At 37.4% G+C, this 20,004-nt stretch overlaps 1 protein-coding gene across 6 annotated transcripts in view; it reads left to right on the top strand.

The window, feature by feature from the left end:
- HECW2 (HECT, C2 and WW domain containing E3 ubiquitin protein ligase 2) overlaps positions 1–20,004 on the top strand; it is a 388,387-nt gene that overhangs the window by 141,629 nt on the left and 226,754 nt on the right. For 5 of the 6 annotated variants that reach the window (XR_010150180.1, XM_063791409.1, XM_063791410.1 and 2 more), the window contains exon 2: positions 12,518–12,844. Coding sequence is in view for 5 of the 6 variants with exons in the window: in XM_063791409.1 (XP_063647479.1) it covers positions 12,553–12,844 (292 nt within the window). In the remaining variant the exon portion in view is untranslated. Of the gene's footprint in view, positions 1–12,515; positions 12,845–20,004 lie in introns of those variants that run through there. The other variant, XM_063791411.1, reaches the window with a different exon arrangement.

The raw sequence follows: 20,004 nt of genomic DNA, 5'->3' as shown, positions 1-20,004 counted from the left end.
GTCATATTGAGAATATACAAAAATCAAGAATGGAAGAGGGGAAGGAGGCTGTTCATTCAGAGGAGAGATGACGGTGGCTTGGATAGAGTGAAGGTAGTGAAAGCTAATTCCTATCTATCTTTACTTTTTAGTTGTATTGTATGGCCTAGAATGCACGCCATATTTTTTAGTTGTACTCTAGTATGGCCTAAAATGCATGCCATGTTTCATGGCCCCTTCATATCTTTCAAGGTCCAGCTCAGATTTTCTCATTAGACTTTTCTTTACTTCAGCCCCTGCTGATCATGCCCCATAATGAGCTCTCTTACTGCCTTTTGCACTTATACATTACAGTACAGAAGGCAGTTACTTTCTACTTCTTTCATGTAGCTTGACTTTTATTTTTTGTATGCTGTAGCAAGAGCCTTATTTTATACTTTTTAGCACACAGTAGGCACTTTACTCAAAAAATCCTTTTTAGTTGGCTAATGTGGCTAATTCTAGTGACACACAATTTACCTATATAAGAAGCCTGCACGTGTACCCCTGAACCTAAAGTAAAAGTTTTTAAAAAAAGCCAATAATGCTAATTAAACAAGTGAATGGAGATGCTGTTAACACTGTGTCATTTTTCTGTAATGGATCTACCTTTGTAACTCAAAAATAAACTCCAAGTTTGGGGGAAAAAAAGAAAAGTCAAGATTTATTCATACTGTTGACTTTGTTCTTTTGCATTGTTATTTTCTCACTGGTAGCATTTGAAAAATAAACACTATTTGTGTAAGAGAAACAGTAATATGTCCTCAAAAAGCTTATAGTCTGGCAGGAGAAGACATGAATCTTCATAATTAGAATATGAGGCACTGTGAAGTATAAGTGATAAGAATAATATAAAAACAACTGGAATTGACATATAGGAATGTTGCCTTCTGGCTGGGTGCTCTTCAAAAAGAGAGTGTTCTTTAGGTCTTGAAGATGGAGCAGGTGGTAAGAATTGCATGGACACGGCTGGACTTGCTAAGCATTTGCAAGGGTAACAGAATAGATAAATTTGCATGGAGAAAGTTTGCATGAAACTTTTGGTTTATTCAGGGAATTATAAAGAAATCCAGGGAAAAAAAATCCACCCTCTGCTCTCCTCCCTGACCCCCAGAGCCACCACTGAAATCTGTGCCTTCCTTGCTACTCACCTGGACTATGCAACCATTTGCTAACTTCAGATCTCAGCCTAATGAGCTTTAATGTCACTACTTGTGAGAGGCCTTCCCTGTTCACCCTTGCCAAACTTGGTTCCTTCCCTGCTCCTTTGTTCACTTCCATCATGGCTTTTTAATTATGTCATTTACTTGATTGGAAGGGTTGGCATTGAAAAAGTGCTGTAGGGAGAGAGTAGATAGATTGGCTGGGGAAAATGTAAGGACCAGAGAGGTCTTTTTAGAAGTGGTGGTCTAGGTATGAAATGATGTGAACTTGGCTTAGTGCTGTTGTGGCAGTGGAAATGAAAGAGAGAAGCATTAAGGGTTAAAAATGTACTCTATGGAGTATAGACTGCATGATAGAATTGCTAGAATTTGTAGTTATGACCTCTGGTGTTTTACGGAATAAACAATTATATTGAAATACAGTTGGTCTTTTCTGGAAGCTTTTGCCAATCAGTAACTAGGAGCTTAAGTTTTGTGATTTGCTTTGCAAGGAAGACTTTCCCACCTAACGCGCTTCAGCCACCACAAAGTAATGTGGAATTCTTAAATATTTGAATTTCACTTACCAATAGTTTACCAACTTAACTACAGGTAATGTTTTGAGATGTATTCCACACAAAAGAGAAAAGATATCTTCCGCTTAAGGTTGCAAAGGAGTAAAAGTTTCGTATCTTTCAAAAGGAATGAATGTAAGAGGAAATGATTCCACTTCTCTCACATAAACCATTAATAATTGTTTTTGTTTTTATTGTTGCCACAGGGTCTCACTCTGTTGCCCAGGCTGGAGTGTAGTGGCCTGATCTCGGCTCACTGCCACTACCACCTCTCAGGCTCAAGCGATCCTCCCACTTCAGCCTCCCAAGTAGCTGGGACTATAGGCACACGCCACCATGCCCAGCTAATTTTTGTATTTTTTGTAGAGATGGGGTTTTGCCATGTTGCCCAGGCCAGGCTGGTCTCCAACTCCTGAGCTCAGGCAGTCTGCCCACCTCGGCCTCCCAAAGTGCTGGGATTACAGGCGTGAGCCACAGTGCCTGGCTAGTATTTGTTAATAAACGAGCAAACCACCAAAAGTGGTTGATATAAAAGCAAAGAGTTTTTCTTGTTTTCTTTTCTTCTTTTTTGACACTTGGATAGACTATGACTTCATGTATGTTTACTGAAAAATAGGTTGGAATTTTTAAAAGGTAGTGAAAATATGTGAAGTTTTGGCTTTCATTTTCCTAATCTGGCTTGACATTTAAAAATGATTCTTAAAATGAAGTTTTGCTCTTCTTAATTGACTAACATTTTAAAAGTATAGGTTAATGTAAAAAACTGATACCTCTGCCAATAAATATTGTTACAGTGGGGGCTCATCACAGTCTATCCTGTATTTAGATAAATGAGTAAGAGATGTTGCCCTTGTTCTTCCCATATTTGCTAGTCTATATTCTTCTCTTGTTACACATTTAAGGGTCTATGATATTGGCACTGGTATTTTGTTAGTGGCTTTTTTCTTTTATCTTTGTCCAGCATTCATTTTTTATTCATCTAGTAACAGCAAAGCTTCGTTTTCACTAATTTAATTCTTTTTGAGGAATCACTTCTCCCCAACTGCCTTCAGTTTTGGTAGAATTGCCCATCCATATGCCATCTCCTCTTCTCTGTAGGTCCATAGGATCCTGTCTCCTACCAGTCAGTCCTGAGCAACATCATGGAGAAAGGATGGATGTTTAGGTGGATTGATCCTGGTGGCTACTGTTACCCAAGAGCATCTTTAGTTCATTATTTTCCTTTATTTTGATTCTGTGGGCTACCTAATATCTTTCTAGTAAATTTCCTTTCTGTTTTGGTTTATCAGAGGGGGCTTCTGTTCCTTGCAACTAAGGAGCCCTCGAAGATAACCATTTATTGTAATAAATAAATAATAGTAGGAACCATCGTTTCATATCAGAGGTCTATTTTAAATAACATTATTATATATCTTATTGTAGAAAAATTCAAAAATTGAGTATCAAGAGGTAAAAACAATTGTAATCCCACTATCTATAACTTGAAAAAATATACTCTTTTTTCTATGTGTGTTATTAACACAATTTAATTATATTGTATATGTAACAGTATTTGATAATACTTAACCTTATAGCATGAACAAATTCCCATGTCAAATCTTAAAAATATGTTTTTAATGGCTTCATAATAGTCTATAAGGTAGATATGCTATAATGTAAACACTTTTCCATTGTTGGACATTTGTTTTGTTGTTAATTTGTTCTCTATTTTGAATAATGTTGTGGTGATCATCTTTTTATAACTCTTTGCTGGCATCTCTGCTTCTTTCCTTAGGGTAGAGCCCTGGAAATGAATCACTGGGCCTAAGGGTGTGAGCATACCTAAAGCTCCAGAAAGCTTTATGAAACTATCCTCTCAGCAACATATGAGTGTTGTTTCTCACTGCATTTTCACTTGAGTACTACTGCTTTTCAATGTTGATGTTTTAGTGGACAACAATTATATCTTTTTTAAAAATGTGTTTTGATATATACTTATTGATTCAATTTTTTGGTAAAATATCTACTCATACCTTCAAAGAAGGTTTTAATTAAATAATTGAATTAAAAATCTCACTGCGTTTAAATAACTGAGTTAAATATTAATGATTGTCTCTTTTTAATCTAGTTGCATATTTAATGATTTAAAGCTAAACCAACATCTTGAAAGCATTCTTGAAGTTAGTCTTTAAAATTAACAATTTTTTGGAACTTAAAATTATTTCTATTTGTGTACATCCCTTTTCCAAATTTACATTTGGGTAATTTTTATGTTGTGGATTATAACATATTCTTTAGTAAAATTTTGGGGAAAACACGCTTTTCCTAAAGGGCAGCAGGCTGGAGGATAAATTGCATTTTCTGAGACTTTTCCACCTGGAAAGAGGAAGTGAGGGGCAGCTCCAGTTACCCCAGGTTCTCTATTCAGTTCTCATTTCCTAGCAGGTTGTGTAAAAGGACATTTTCTGGTTTTCCTAATCATTTTATTAGCATACTCTTGCTGAGTAAGCTAAGCATCAAGTTGTGATTATCTATGATAAACACGGAGTTTATCTGAATGTTCATTTATACTGAATGACTGAAAATGCTCTCTCTTGCTACACACAGGGGAAATCCACTGGAGGGGGAGCTTTGGTGGAAGATTTGGTGACGTCCTTGTTCATCTCAGATGGCAATTGGCCTTGCTGGGGATGGGTTACTGCTTTCTTTTCCTATAGTTCTCACATCTCTACTTACTGCAGGCTAATTATATCTTGACTATAAATGTAGTTTTTCACCCTTTGTTTTCCTCATTTAGATAGTAAAAAATAAAAATAAAAAATCACTTGGAGTTTGAAGCATAGTATAGTTGAACAAGTGTGTGTGTGTGTGTGTGTGTGTGTTGTATGTTGTGTCTTTTGGAATTTGAAGGGTTAAACAAGTTTGTCTTTTATTATTATTGGTTTTATTTATCAATGCCAACTCTAGGAAGTTAGATCCTAGGATGCATTTCTTAAATTCTATAAAAATCCTCTGACAATGTTTTTCAGTACCTGCCCTTCAGGTGAGGTTTAGTAAATTGACATTCACCTCCAGATTCTTTAGCAAAACTATTTTCAATAAAAAACACTTGCTTAATGTATTTGTCATCTGCTACTGTCTATATCTTCTGAACAAAATCTGCTGGTTTTGGAATTGAAGTTGTATACTATGGCTTTTTGTGATTTGCTTAGTAATTAAATCTCTCTTGACCTCTTGAAGAAAAATGATTTTGTTTTCAGTTGTTTGAAACAGATGTCTTTTATCTGGGAGAGCAGCATGGTGCAGACCTAATCATATTTAGAAGGAGGGTTTTAAAAAAATTTTTAAGGAGTGCTACATCATGTTAAATTGTGCCCACTGGGAATGGGACAAATAGCTGCAGCACAGACTCACCCTGGGAGGGATGAGTTATCTAAGGAGCTTTAAAGGACCAGCTTTCTACTTAAGCCATATAGTGAATATTAACCTGTTTCCCTTGCCGTCGCCTTTATTTTCTGAAGCTTTTCAAACGAACGTGAATAATTTTCTGAAGAAAATGTGTCTTTCTTATTGCAGAAGGCAATAAGAAATGTGAAATCAAGAAGCAAATTGAGAGTCCTTAGGTTTCAGTATTAGAAAATGCGCAGCAGCTGTTCTCTGTTATTGAGTAACACTGGTTTTCCCATATGAGAATATTACATTGAATAAGGTAGCTAAAACTCAAATTTTAGGTATAAAATTTAGAGTGCTTTGATTTTTTTTCATTTTTATGTGACTTTGCAAATTAATTTTTGCACAGTACTTATTTACTATCAAAACGTGAACTCTAAAAACTATATTACATTTCCTATAAGGGAAAAATTAAGGTTTCCAAAGCAATTAGATAATAGTCCCTTGTTGTAATCTAAATAAAATCATTGATTTATTTCCTTTCCAGTTGACCTAAGTTATGTAAAGTAAAACATCTGAATGAGGTTTTTAAACCCTGAAATAAGACTTTTAGGGATATATTGGCATAGTCAATTTTAATTAATACTAAGGCTATTATTGAGCAGAGACTTGCATTTGAATATTTGTTTTATCCCCGGCCTCATAATAACCGACAATTTGGACCCACCCTCATAAGAGTTATATTTACTTGGATATATTGCATTTACTTCCATCTCACCTGAAATGATTTTGATTTTCTCAGCCCTGTCAATGTTTCTGGGATTCTGTTGTCACTTAGATTGAAAATCCAGAATTTAGTCCTAATTTCACCCTCACTTTTATCCCCTATATTCAATCTGTCATCATGTCTATGTGTTCTTCCTTTGAAACATTCCTGATTGATATTTCCTTTTCATGTCACTAAAATCCATCTTCTGCCAACGGCGCTGGGTTCCCTGACTGATCAGTTTCTCACTGGTTTCCCCACCTCTGTTTTCTTCCTGTTATAATCAGCCCTGCATAAACTCTCAGATTACGTTTCCTCAGACTTCCCTTTCCTATTTTCGCCTCTCTTCTCAAGACCCTGGAATGGCTCCCCACTCACTACTGTTGGTCAGGTTCCAACAGGACTACTTCAAGTTCTGTGGCCAAGTTTCTTAAATTCTTGTCTCCTCTGTCTTACATCTTACACTGTCCCATCGCTGGCTTGTGGGCGGTGGGCTCTGCAATTCTTTTCTAAGGGAGTTGTTTGGAGGTCGTCATTACTTTTTAATACAGAAACAGTTCTATAAAAGCTACGGTTGAGTTTCTTAAGCTGTAACTCAAGGCCTGTATGACCTAATGTGGCTGATTTCTGAGCCCTGGAAACCAGGAGCCATGTGGAATAGGTGGAGACAGGGGAAGGATGGACGTTTTCTTCTTTTTTTCTAAGTACAGGGTCATCTAGACTAGGCAGAACTTCTAGTGGTTTTTAATATGTAAAGTTGGTCTTCAGGATTTGCTTTCTGTTCACTGTCTTCCAAATCCTGGTGTTCCTCTCCCCAGGCTCTTAGGCATAAATAATTACCCTAGACTAAATAATGCATTAATTAATTCAGTAGTTATAATGTTTGCCTACTAAAATAACCATGGCTACTTTTTATTGAACACTTTCATCCACAGTATTTCAATCCTTAAAACAACCTTGCATGGTACATTAAAATTACTTCCATTTAATAGATAAATAAATTAAGGCAGGGTGAAGTTTAAATATATACAGCTACTGATTTATGTACTGACTTACAAATAACCTGTACATATTTGAATATCACTTAGGAAAAGTTTGTATCATATATGAGAGTTTGTTAAAGGAATATATAGAAAACCTCCATCCCTTCCCCACTTCATCTTCTCCCCTGACACACAAGCACCTCTGGGACACTTCTGCTTTTGAAGACTATACAGCTTCAGGGTACAAGAAAAGAAGCAAAAAGAGATATAAAGAGTTTCTGAGACTTGTCAACCTCCCCATCCTCAAGTCTATCCCCAGAAAACCCTCCACCCCCGGACTGGATGTCTTCGTATAACAGGATTGAACAATGATTCCTATTAGAGATTTGGCTCAAAAAGCATCTTTGTGCTAAAGTGTAATGAAAGAACTCTTGGAAGGATTAAGGAATTCTTGGCTATTAACACATTATTGTCAGCTAGTTCAATGACATCTTCTTCTGAGCTACCTTCAGGGTCTTTCTGATCAATGGAGTTGAAAAGGAAGTGGGGGCACCTCCATGGTTTAAATCTGTACTTCCCGGTCCTGTATGTAGCTGTGGAGGACGTGAAATGTGGTCAGTTTGAACTGAAATGTGCTTTAAGGGTAAAATTCACACTGGATTTAAAAGCCTTAGTATTTAAAAAAAGAAATAAAAAAATTAGTAACTGTTTATATTAATGTTGAAACAATAAGTTTGGATATAGTGAGTTAAATAAAATGTTATTAAAATTTTCATCTGTTTTATGTTTTTAAAATGTGATTACTAGAAAATTTTAAATTACACCCATGGGTTATGTTATATTTCAATTGGACAGTGCTGGTTTGGACTAATTCTCCACCTGTCCTGTGTCTTCCAGCTTTTGTTCATCCTAGTAGCCATGCTCTGTACTATGTCTCCTCTCTTTCCTACATCTTCATTCTCTCCTCTTTACTGGCCCTTTTCTCTCAGTTTTTATTCATTCAGCAAATATTTCCTGTTTTCTTAGTTCCTATGCTGGTATTAGGAACATGCAGAATCTCTTCCATCCTAAAAACAAAACAAAACGTGAAAGCAAACAAACCCAACTCTGTCTCAATCCATGTTGCCCTCCCCACATGCCTCCTTCTCTTCGCCATCCAGCCTTTTGAGGAAGAGCCTGGATTCTTTACCCCACTTTTACCACTCCATGCTAACTCTTTTGGCCACCAATTTTACCCACTCCTCAGTCTTTCCCTGCAGCATTTGACACTGTCCTTGGAGTCTCTCCTTCCTTGACTTCGAAGTTCTCTCTCTCTCTTTCATTTTTCTCTCTCCCGCTTTAACTTTGTTTTTAAGCATGTGACTGACTCATCAGCTTTGTGACGCTGGGTGGGCCTAACCTCATGGAGCCTCAGTATCTTCTGTGTCACATTGGGGCTTGCATTCGTCAGTGGGCACTGTGGTGACCCACCCCCTCCAAGGCTGGTGCTTTTTTTTTTTTTTTTGAGACAGAGTCTCACTCTGTTGCCCAGGCTGGAGTGCAGTGGTGTGATCTCGGCTCACTGCAACCCTTACCTCCCTGGTTCAAGCGATTCTCGTGCCTCAGCCTCCTGAGTAGCTGGGATTACAGGCATGTTCCACCATGCCCAGCTAATTTTTGTATTTTTAATGGAGACAGAGTTTTACCATGTTGGCCAGGTTGATCTTGAACTCCTGACCTCAGGTGATCTGACTGCCTCAGCCTCCCAAAGTGCTGGGATTATAAGCCTGAGCCACTGCGCCCGGCTGGTGCATGGTTTCTTTTGCAGGATTCTCATCATCTTCACCGGGTTCTGTGGAAACTCTACATTTGTTTTTTTCTTCCCCGCCTCCCAGTACTCTTCCTTGGTAGTTTCTTTGTATCCATGCTTCCAATTAGAATGCTCTTCATGCGTTTCTTTTTTTTTCTAATTCTTTAAGGCTCACGTCAGATATCACCTCTGCCACCAAGTGTTTTCTGTCTTCTTCAGCCAAACTTTTGCCTCACAAATCTTTCTCAGTTTCCTCATCTGAAAAGAGAGATAATGATGTTATCTCTTGGAATTAATTCACAATATTCTGAGGGCTTACTCGAGATACCTGACGTGAAAGTGCTTTGGAAAAGGTTAAGCCCATTATAAATATATTTTTATCACTTTCAGATGCCCTACAGCATTTATTGTCCCCACAACATATTTGTTAAGACTAATTATACATGTATATAAAGTGCCATTGATACCAGCTTGAATTATCTCATATATGAATATTTGCTTTTGTTCCCCAAAATTTCAAGTTCCCACAGGGAAAGGGCTATGTTAGGAAAAGAAAAGAAAGAAATTGAAAAAAAAAAAAACAAAACCTTACTCTTTTTACTATTTAGCATACGCTGCAGCTTTATGGTAGACATGTAGTAGTAGATGCTCCATACATTTTTGCAGGTGCAATTAAGCTAGCAGATTCACACATTTCTAGCTCTTTTTGTACTTTCACTGAAAACAAATATGTATTATGTATTTGGTTTTTGGCCCTTAGTTGCGTGTCTTTTCTTGTTAGAATGCAGGCTTTTTTGAACTAGGGACTTTGACTTTTGCTCTGTTGTATCCTTAATGCTTTTCACTTAGGAGGAGCACAGTAATTTGTTGCATGAACGATGAACCCACTACTGGTGATGAAGTTGAGTTTCAACTTTTTTTTTTTTTTTTGAGATGGAGTCTCGCTCTGTCGCCCAGACTGGAGTGCAGTGGTGCGATCTCTGCTCACTGCAAGCTCCGCCTCCTGGGTTCATGCCATTCTCCTGCCTCAGCCTCCCGAGTAGCTGGGACTACAGGCGCCCGCCACCACGCCTGGCTAATTTTTTCTATTTTGTAGTAGAGATGGGGTTTCACCATGTTAGCCAGGATGGTCTCAATCTCCTGACTTCATGATCCGCCTGCCTCGGCCTCCCAAAGTGCTGGGATTACAGGCGTGTGCCACCAGGCCCGGCTCAAAGACCAGGGAATGGCTCTTGTCAGTGTTATGGGGCCAAAGCTTGGGCTCTGAGATATCTGAGGTCCTCACTGCCTACAAGGCACTTTTATTTCTGTTAGGGGCTATGCTTTGAAATACTGAAGATGCTGATTAAGTAGAAGGGGTGATGGGAATTATGGGAGTATTAAAACCAGTTCTTGATATAATTAAAGTAGAATGTAGTCACATAATGGTATTAATAGCTAAACTTGACCAAGCACTTACTATATGCCAGACACTGTTTGAAATGTTTTATCTGTGCTGATTTATTTAGTTCTCTCCAAAATCCTATGAGGCAGATGTTATTCTGTTCTTCCTGGATAGGTGGGGAAACAGAGGGACAGAGAGTTAAAATAAATTGTCTAAGCTCATAGAGTGATAGAAAGTAAAGATATAACCGAAATCCAGAAGTTGGGCTTCAGAGCTTTTTCTCTTAGCTGCTGTGCTAACCTATCTCTCTGCTTAAATACAGATAATTTAAAAACAGTAATGTGGGCATACATACATGTTATTTCACTTTTTTCTAGAGCGGAATAATTGTCAGTATTTCTTCTGTTGTGGTTTTAAGCTATAAGGGTTGTGGCCTATTTCTTTCTTTCAGGGAAGTAGTTTAGTTATATACAGCCTGCATTTTTTATTCAACTACAATGTGTTAGGAGTTAATTATTTATAGTTCTTGCTGAAGCTGATGTGCTGCATGACTCACTGAGTTTATAAAGAAATAATGGCCTGTTGAAAGTCAGTAAAATGAAATTTCTTGAAACTATCACATTAGAAGTTGACCTGTATTTTAAGCTTCATAGACTGGAGATTTTCTAATAATTATGGATTCTTTTATGGTATCAGAGTTACCATAGACCACATACAGAAAATAAGTGCCAACTTTATGAAGAGAGATATGGGATTTAAAACCATTGAACTGAGTAAATCAGCTTATCTGTTCATTTTTATTTCTATCCTTTTCACAAAAGATATCTTGTCCAAGTTATTTTCATTCAAGAGATAGTGCTCAAAGTATGAGATCTACTTTATGGCAGAAACTGTTTGAATAAATACATTTGCAAGTGCTATAAACCTAGCACAGAAGCATGTCCTCTTCATCCAAAGTGTCTGTGAACTCAATGGGAGGATGAGAGAAAAAACCCTATCTTCCCTTGCCCTCCTCTCAGACTCAGTAGCCAAGGTCGTTAGCTGTCATGTAAATATTGCACCCAAGGTTACTTTGTTTGTTTTTTAAATGAAAACTCATGCAGTGGGTGTTGAAATATATCATATGAGAAGTGGTAGTGTGAGTGGCAGAAAGTTTTTTCATAGACTTCCCAGGACCCAATAGGGTTTGCCCTGAGATGAAACATGGCATAATGAAGATGGTGGCAGGTACTAAGCTTGCAGAATAAATGTGAAATCCATAAATTCATGAGTGGATTATGTAGTTCTGAAAGGGATGGTACAGAAGAAAATCAGATCAATTCTATGTAAAGCTAGTGAGATCCGAGTGAGGTAATGTAAACCCATGGCAAACAGGTAAGGCGCCGGTAGATAGAACCTTAGTTGTGCTGCGTTAAAGTACAGGAGGTACTGGAGTCTCTGTCTGTATCTGGAAGTATTTTATAACTAGACTCAGTGAGCCAAAAAGGGGCTGTCTAAGTTCCAACAGGGAAGGCCTTGTTCCTTTGGAACCAAAGGAAATAGCTTATCGGGAGCCAAAGGAAATAGCTTATCGTGATCCAGATGGCCCAAATAATGTGGACCAGCCAGAAAGTCAGGATGGCAAGGGGCAGGCTCAGGAAAGGGACTGGAGATACAAGTTATGTCAAGAAGTATCTAGGAGAAAGATGCTTACTCTTCCTGCATCTGTTATTTAACAAATATTTATCGACATGTACTGTGTAGCAGGCACTGTTGTAGACACTGGGGATAAAGTAGCCAACAAAACAGATGAAAATCCCTGCCTTTGTGAAACTTACATTCCTGTCAGGGGAAGTAGACAATAACCAAATAAATAAGTAAATTGTATGGTACGTTAGATCACAAAAATTGCTATGGAGAAAAATCAAGAAAGGAGGGATGGGGAATGCTGGGGTGCTGCAGTTTTAAATGTGATGGCCACTGTATTTAGGGGAAGAGGTAACATTTGAGCAAGCTCCTGAAAAGATTTCAGTGAGTTACATTCTTATGCTAAAGAAACTGAGCAAGTGAACTTGTACTTAATGGTGTACTTCAACTGTATTTAGCATGTGTCTCGCTATTTTAAAATTTCATTGCAGCAGCAAATAAATATGTGTGTGGGATGGAAAACGAGAAGAGGATGCCATGTTTGAACGTGGGGTGTTTGGGAAAGGATAGACCTAAAAGGGATGGCAGGGAAATCCTCTCCTCCTTGATTGCTAGGAGAAAGCTGTGCCAAGTGAAATCGAGGGTCGCAGGCATGTGACAGCCTTTGCCATCATGTGACTTGACTCTATAGAAGCTGTTTCTGACATCATCATTTAACAGTAGAATAATAGGTTTTATTTTGACAGCAGAAGATTATTGCATGATCAGGCTTATTAAACACCCTTTAAGCCTTTATGTCTGGAAAGCTTAAATCTAATTCTTCGTGTTGTAGCACTAATGTTTTATGTTTATCTGTCTCTTGCAGCTTTGTAGGCAGCCAATCCCAGAGAGGCAGACGGGATGGCTAGTTCAGCCCGGGAGCACCTGCTTTTTGTGAGGCGTCGAAATCCCCAGATGCGGTACACATTGAGCCCAGAGAACCTCCAGAGCCTCGCCGCCCAGAGCTCCATGCCAGAGAACATGACCCTGCAGCGGGCCAACAGCGACACCGACCTGGTGACTTCTGAGAGCCGCTCCAGCTTAACTGCCAGCATGTACGAGTACACGCTGGGGCAAGCCCAGAACCTCATTATCTTCTGGGACATTAAAGAGGAGGTGGACCCCAGTGATTGGATTGGACTTTATCATATAGGTGAGTCAAGTGGAATGGACTTGCATGTGACTCAGAGCATACAAGTTTTTAGTTTGACATTTTTACCATTCTGTATTTTCTTCTGGAAAAAAATTCACATGCACATATACACATAGCAGATTCTGGGAATTTATTTTTTTTCTTCTTTGGGAGGAGGAGATTCAACAGTACATTTGCTTATATTATGAAGTTTGTGGTTACATCTCTGCCTCATTAAATGTCAGAACCTTCAGAACCTGCAGGTGTTACAGTATTTTCTGTTAGGTCGATGCAAAAGTAATTGCACCAACAAAACTTCACCTTTCTCTTGATCAGCAGTCCCATTTTAGAAAGAGATATCTATTAACATTTACTAACATTTTTAAACTGATGAAAGAGACGTGTAGATTTAGATGACATATTTTAAAAGCTCTGTATTTTCTAAAATTTGAGTTTTGTTAAGAACTACTTGTAGCCTAAGATGTCTTTTTATTTTTAAATTTCATGACTCTGTTCTAGATCAATTAGGGGAAGGAAGTGTCATGTTTTCCTGACAAATGACTTATAAATAATTGCTATTTGCTTTAATAAAAACAGTTCAGCTCTGTTTAGCTAATTTACGCTTGTTGTTCTTAGTGAACTTACATTTGCTGAGTGAGCGATGAATGAAACATCCCAAAAAGTACGAAGTCTGCCACATTCGAAAGCAAAAATCTAACCTACCAACTAAACAAAAAGAAAATTGAAATCCAACCCAATAATAAAATCTAACATTTTCCAAAGTTGGAGAACTTTTTCATTGAATGAAGAAAATTCTCTCCAAAATTTAGCATCAGATATTAGGAAGACATTGTTGCTTTCAATGTAAGTTGTAAGCCAAGCATCCCCCCATCACCCCGCCGCCCTTTTTTTTTAACGAATAAATCAGAGGAAAAAAAGACCCATCTGTTTATGGCAGTACTTCTTAGCCAGGGAAGATTTTGCCCCCTAGAGGACATTCGGCAAGGTTTGGAGACATTTTTGGTTGTCACAACTGGGTAGGGGGATATGAAGCCAGGATGCTGTAAAACATCCAGCAATGTAAAGGACAGCCTCCCTCCACAGTGATCTAGCCCCAAATGCCAATAGCACCACTGTTGAGAAGCCCTGTTTGAGGCAAAACAGCACTCTTGCTGAAATTTTGTTAGATAGTTAAAGCCACTGAAATTTATTTTTCTCTGGGATAAAGAATTTTATATTGACTGAAATAAAAACATTTGATTTGTATTCACTTATATAACTCTTAATGGTTAATCATGCTGGAAAGCAAAAAGTCTAAACTGGGCAAAGCTTTAATGAATTGTTATCTCTCTTTTTTTCCTTATGGTAAACAAAAAAGGGGAAAAGTCTTCACAGCATTTTCCCTAAGTGTGTTTAAAAATATAATCAAATTGAGGAAGATACATAATTTAAAAATTACATTTGTATCATTATGTTCACAAAAAGTCTTAGTTTTGTTGGGACTTTAGATGTAACCCTTTTGATTTGAATGTAATTTCACTCTTTTGCACTTCATATAACTTCTCTTTAGACTTTCTCATTTTTTACCATTTTAGATTTTATTTTATAATCTTAATAGAAGACTTAATATGAGACTACAAATACCAAATTGTAGTTTAAAAAATCCTTTTATGATATTTATTTGGGAAATAATCAGTTTTACTTTCTCATATAAGATGATTTATTTTGTGTATGAGTAACTTAATCTTTAAACTGCTAGAATCACTTAAAAAGTTGATTCCCATACACACACTTGCTTTACTTCCCTGTCTAAATTTAATCAGGAAGGAACTAAGGAATTCCAACTGCAATGAATCTTATCTCCAAGTGACCAAACCCACAAAATCTTGATGTTGTTATATTTTACTTTCTAGAGGAAGAAGTATAGGTCAGAGTCCTAAGTCTGGAATTAATCCAAGGCTGTCACTAGGAAAGCAGAATTAGGAAATAAATCCCTTTTGAAAAGTGATAACTCTTCATCAGTTTATTTCAAGAAGCTTCTGTGTCTTTCTCATGTAAGTTATCATTGTGTCTTTGTTCCCCTGTATGTTACATGTCTTTTTTCCCCTCCTTTGGCTACTTTCAAGATTTTTCTCTTTATCTTGGTTTCCAGCAGTTTGTCTATGCTATACTTAGGTGTGATTTTCTTTTTATTTATTCCAGTTGATATTCTCTGAGCTTCGTAAGTTAATGTTTTTGATGAAATTTGGACAAATGTTGGCCATTATTTCTTCAAATATTTTTTCTCTTTTTATTTTTTTCTTCTTTTTCTGAGATGCCAGTTATGCATATGTTAGAATCATTTCATGTTGTTCTGCAAGGCCCCGAGGCTCTCGTTCATTTTCCTTCAACATCTTTTCTCTTTGATATTCAAATTTGATAATTTCTGTTTATCTATCTTCAAGTTCACTAACTTTGCCCTTTTTTGGTCTTCATTCTGTTGTCAGTCCCACCCAATGGATTTTTAAACTTTGAGTTATTTGACTTTTCATTTCTAGAATATGCATTTCTCTTTTTCTAGTTTTCATTTCTCTTATGAGATTTCTTGTGTGTTAACTCATTCAGATCATATTTTTGTTCAGTTCTTCAAACTGAATTGAATATAGCTACTTTAAAGATTCTGTCTTCTAATTTCAACATCTAGGCCATCTCATGATCAGTTCCTATTGACTATTTTTTTTTTTCATTGACCATGGTTCTTATTTTTTGGTTTCTTTGCATAGCTAGCACTTTTTGATTTTACACTGGATATTAAGGATTCTATGTGGTAGAAATTCTGAATTCTGTGGAATAACAGTGTTGATTTTTTTTCTAATAAGCAGGTTTATTTCTTTGAGCTTGTATAGGTTTGATTTTTTACACTTTGTTAGACTGGATCTGTGGAAAGGCCAGTGTATTTTTCTACTATTTCTAACTTGATGGAATTCATCCTCTGAATTTGGTCTCCCCTGTGAATTTTGTTAGGTCTTGCTTTTGGGCTGTGGTAAAATCAGTATATGGTAGGCCTTATATTAGTACATTCTGCTTACTCCTGAGCAGCAGCATTTCTGATGTCTTAGCTGGATACCTGGAGTGCTAGCCAGGTCTCTTCACTCTGGCTGGGCTGTAGCTCCAACATTCACCAGCACTGCTTACCCTCTGGTCACTCTGTTTTCCTCTCAGCCCTGTAAAGCTGCTCTCTATAAAGCCTTGGTCATTTCTTTCTGAGCATGTGCAGCCCAGACCTTGGCCAAAGATTTGTAGGGGATCCCCTTTGTGGACTTCTGGCCCTCATCCTTCTAGAGCTCTTTTCTTTCCAGGGCCCTGGCCTGGAGATTCTAGTACTGCAGTTGACTCAGACTCAGATCTCTGTATCCAAGCTCAGCAGAACTGCTATGGACTCTAGCTTCTTGCTCTACACTCAGGAAATTGTCCTCCATCTGAGATCTGGGTGATCATAGAGTCACCTCATAAGTTTCTCTTTTCTCTGAGATTATAGTCTAATACCATCTGTTTTCCAATGTCTGAAAACCACTTCTACTTCTAATTTTACAGTTATGTACATTGGGAAAGCTAGTCTGGTGCTAATTACGTCATTAAGGCCTGAAGCAGAAGTTCCTTTATAATTTGATTTAGGGTGGGAGATAAGAGGTCTCAATTTTCCCCTCTAGCCATTTCCAAAGAACTGAATAAAATTGATTGCTTACATCTATGTTGTCACTTCTTACTGTATTTTCTAATAGATTTCTATCCCTAGCAGGAAAGAGGGATGAGGACCTGGCATCCCAGACCCCACAAGGGTCCATTTTCTGCCCCCTTCGTTCTGTAGTCAGAACCCTGATGGGGTCATTGTGAGCAGTAAGTCCTTAATCTCAGGGCAGGTAGGCCCTCCCCAGGCTCAGGAAAGGTCTAGACTTGTATGCTAATCCAAACATTGAGTAGTCTAGAAGTAGACATGTGACTCGGTTCTTGCCCATGAGATCTAATGGGAAACCTTTGGGGGAACTTTGCTTTCCAATGAAAAGCCTGAGTTTCATGAAGAGTCTTTTAAACTTCCTCTTCTCTTGTACTTGGAACTCTGGTGAAAAGACACGATTTCTTGAGCTGTTGCATCCATGTAGCAATCATGAGGCATCAATCAAGAGAATAAAAAGCTATGGATGGCAGAGCAGAAAATAGATCTTGGACTGGCACTCTGAAGTTCATGTTATATGTGGAAAAAAATGTTCTTCTCTTTGTTTAAGTCAGCAACAGGCTTTCTTGTACCTGCAGTTGTTACTAATAGAGCCACTAACACAGCTAGAAATACAAGAAAGGGAAAAGGGTAACAACTGCTTTTAAAGGCAAGATAAAGAATGAGTGGGCTGCTTTGGTAGTTACTACTTCGTGGAGAGTGTTAAGGACTATTTTAATATCTGTGAAAGCCACCAGGTTGTTTTTAAAAGAAGCAACAACAATTTTGATATAAAAATTCTGAACACAGTAACTCCAAGCCATGTGGAAATTTTCAGTGCTTTAATAGGACCAATACTGTGTTGGGAATAATCTTTCAAATGAGTAATTAATAACATGAAAATGTGCAAAACAATTTTTTGGATACTATTAAATGAAAGTAGGTAAAATGATACATTTGGAGAGGAAGTGAAAGAAAAGAGGAAACACCATGCTAGAACAGGAAAAGATTTTTGAGGTTCAGGTTAAGTCACAAATTTAATACTGTGTGGCTAAACAGGAACATGCATAATAAATTCTCTCTTGGGCTCTGTGAAATAGATGTGCTGAGAATCCAGGTTTCGTAACAATAGCATGTATGTCAGAAATAGCTTCAGATTTCTATACCTTTTGGTAGGAAGCAGCCTCTCCCCTTCAGTTGTGTCCTGAGAAGCCTGACTGTTTCCTAGCAACTTCTAGTTTTAGTTATGGAACAGAGAGATGGTCTCTATAGAAATAAGTCCCAAAGGAGAAGGAATTTAGTAGAACATCAAGCTGACGAGGTGTGGCTTGTTGGCACACTCTGCATTTTGATTGTGTTTCTCTTGGCTTACATTTTCTTCCCCTCTAGAAGTGTGAGTTTTGTTTTTGTTTGGCTCATTGTGCAGAATGTTTTGAACTGTACAACTCACTCCAGATGACTTGTAGCACTTCTAATCTGGAGGGAAAACATATGCATGTGAATCAGAAAAATAAATCCTTCTTTAGGCATTTTTAGGCAGTAAATAGGCCCTATTGGAAATACAAAGAAAAAAGTTGAAAATATCAAAGCATTATTTGAGAAGACTTTGGGTGTGAACACAGTTCTCAAAACATATGCTAATTATATTTCCTCCTTCCAGAAAGCCTCGTATACACCCTGAGATTTCTAGAGATGATCACAATGGAGCTATAGGCCCAAACCTCCAAATTACAACAATTAATCCCTTGCAGATGGTTTGCGGAAATCACTAGGCTTATAATTTATTGTTGGTCTCCAAAATTAGAATTGATTCCTCACAAATTTAACAGTGCTATTTATTGCCTCCTCCTAAGTGCACCAAATAAAAAGAACCAAATGCTTATCTTATACAAAGACACTTAGGTCATCCAACACAAACAGCTTTCCATGAAGAATCAGATGGAAACAGTTTAAAGAGGATGTAGATTATAGTAAATTTGTTTCAGGCTCACTGTCTAATTCCCCTTCACCTTTGGACTATGCTCATTTTTCTGGCTGTACAAAAGAAAAACAAACACTTCAAAAGGCTCCATTTGCCATTTCTCATTTGTAGGCAACTTCAGGTACTTAACAGAACTAGGAAATTGCACATTAAGACAATTATTTATTTTTTAATTTTGCATAATGAAAATGTAAAAGTGTATACTATGCTATGTACCAGCAGTTATTCAAAATACTGGTCTGCAAACTGTTACTGATCTGTGAACAGATAAGGTGCTCTCTCCAAAATGTAAATCAATATACTGATTTCTTCGATGAGAAAATGTTGCTATGAAAAAAAACCATCTAAAGTTTCTTGATGTAAGTATTTCAGATTCTGGCTCAAGCTTCTTACATTGTCATGGACCGGTAACAAATAATTTACCAGCATTTCTCTGGACCACACTTTAAGTAGACCTCTCAGTGTCTATGGATTGATTATGTCTTCAAAAGTGAATGGCAGAACAACTGTATTTTGACTGTCAGTCTTAAAAAAGTATCATGGTAATATATTTTGACATTTTTCATATTTCTTCACATTTGGAGAATAAAATAAAGTAAGATTGCAATAGTGAACCAAAGCATTATCATCATGTATCTTAGAGCTTTAAGATCCCAAAGTTTAAGCTTATGTTTTATAAATAAATAGCTAAGGTCTAGAATGATGATACCCTACAGCTTGTTGGGGGAAGAGTCAAGGCTGGAACTTCAGTGTCCTATGTTCCAAGTCTTCATTTTTCTTTCCTGTGCTGAGAATTGTAGTCTCATATTTCCCAACTGTTAATTACTTGCTCACCACCTTCTTGATTTTTTGCAGTTTTAGATGATTGGCTATAGTGTTAGTATTTTCCTTTAAACTATCTAATTGACAAAGGACCAGAATAGACACTTCTCAAAAGAAGACAAGCAAATGTCCAACAGGTATATTTAAAAAAAAAAAATCAACATCACTAATCACCATGGAAATGCAAATTAAAACCACAATGAGATATCACCCCACACCTATTAGAATGGCTGTTATCAAAAAGACAAAAGATAACAAGTGTTGGTGACATTTGGAGAAAAGGGAACCCTTACACACTGTAGGTGGGAATGTAAATTAGTACAGCCATTATGGAAAACAATACAGGCATAACTCAGAGATAGTGTGGTTTCGGTTCTGGATTCCCATAATAAAGTGAATAGCAAATTAAAGCCAGTCACACAGTTTTTTGGTTTCTCAGTGCATGTAAAAGTTGTGTGTACACTATACTGTAATCTAAATATTAAGTGTGCAGTAGCACTATGTCTAAAAAAAACTGATGTACATACCTTAACTTAAAAAGACTTTATCATTAAAAAATGTTAATGATCATCTGAGCTTCAGTAAGTCATCATGTTTTTGCTGGTGGAGGGTCTTGCCTCCATGTTGATAGCTGCTGACTGATCAGGGTGGTGGTTGCTGAAGGTTGGGGTAGCTGCACAATGTCTT

This window comes from Pan troglodytes, chromosome 13 (assembly GCF_028858775.2).
Source record: "Pan troglodytes isolate AG18354 chromosome 13, NHGRI_mPanTro3-v2.0_pri, whole genome shotgun sequence".
Taxonomy (NCBI): Eukaryota; Metazoa; Chordata; class Mammalia; order Primates; family Hominidae; genus Pan; species Pan troglodytes.
The sequence above is the reverse complement of the archived record's forward strand: the minus strand, read 5'-3'. Positions and strand labels throughout refer to the sequence as shown.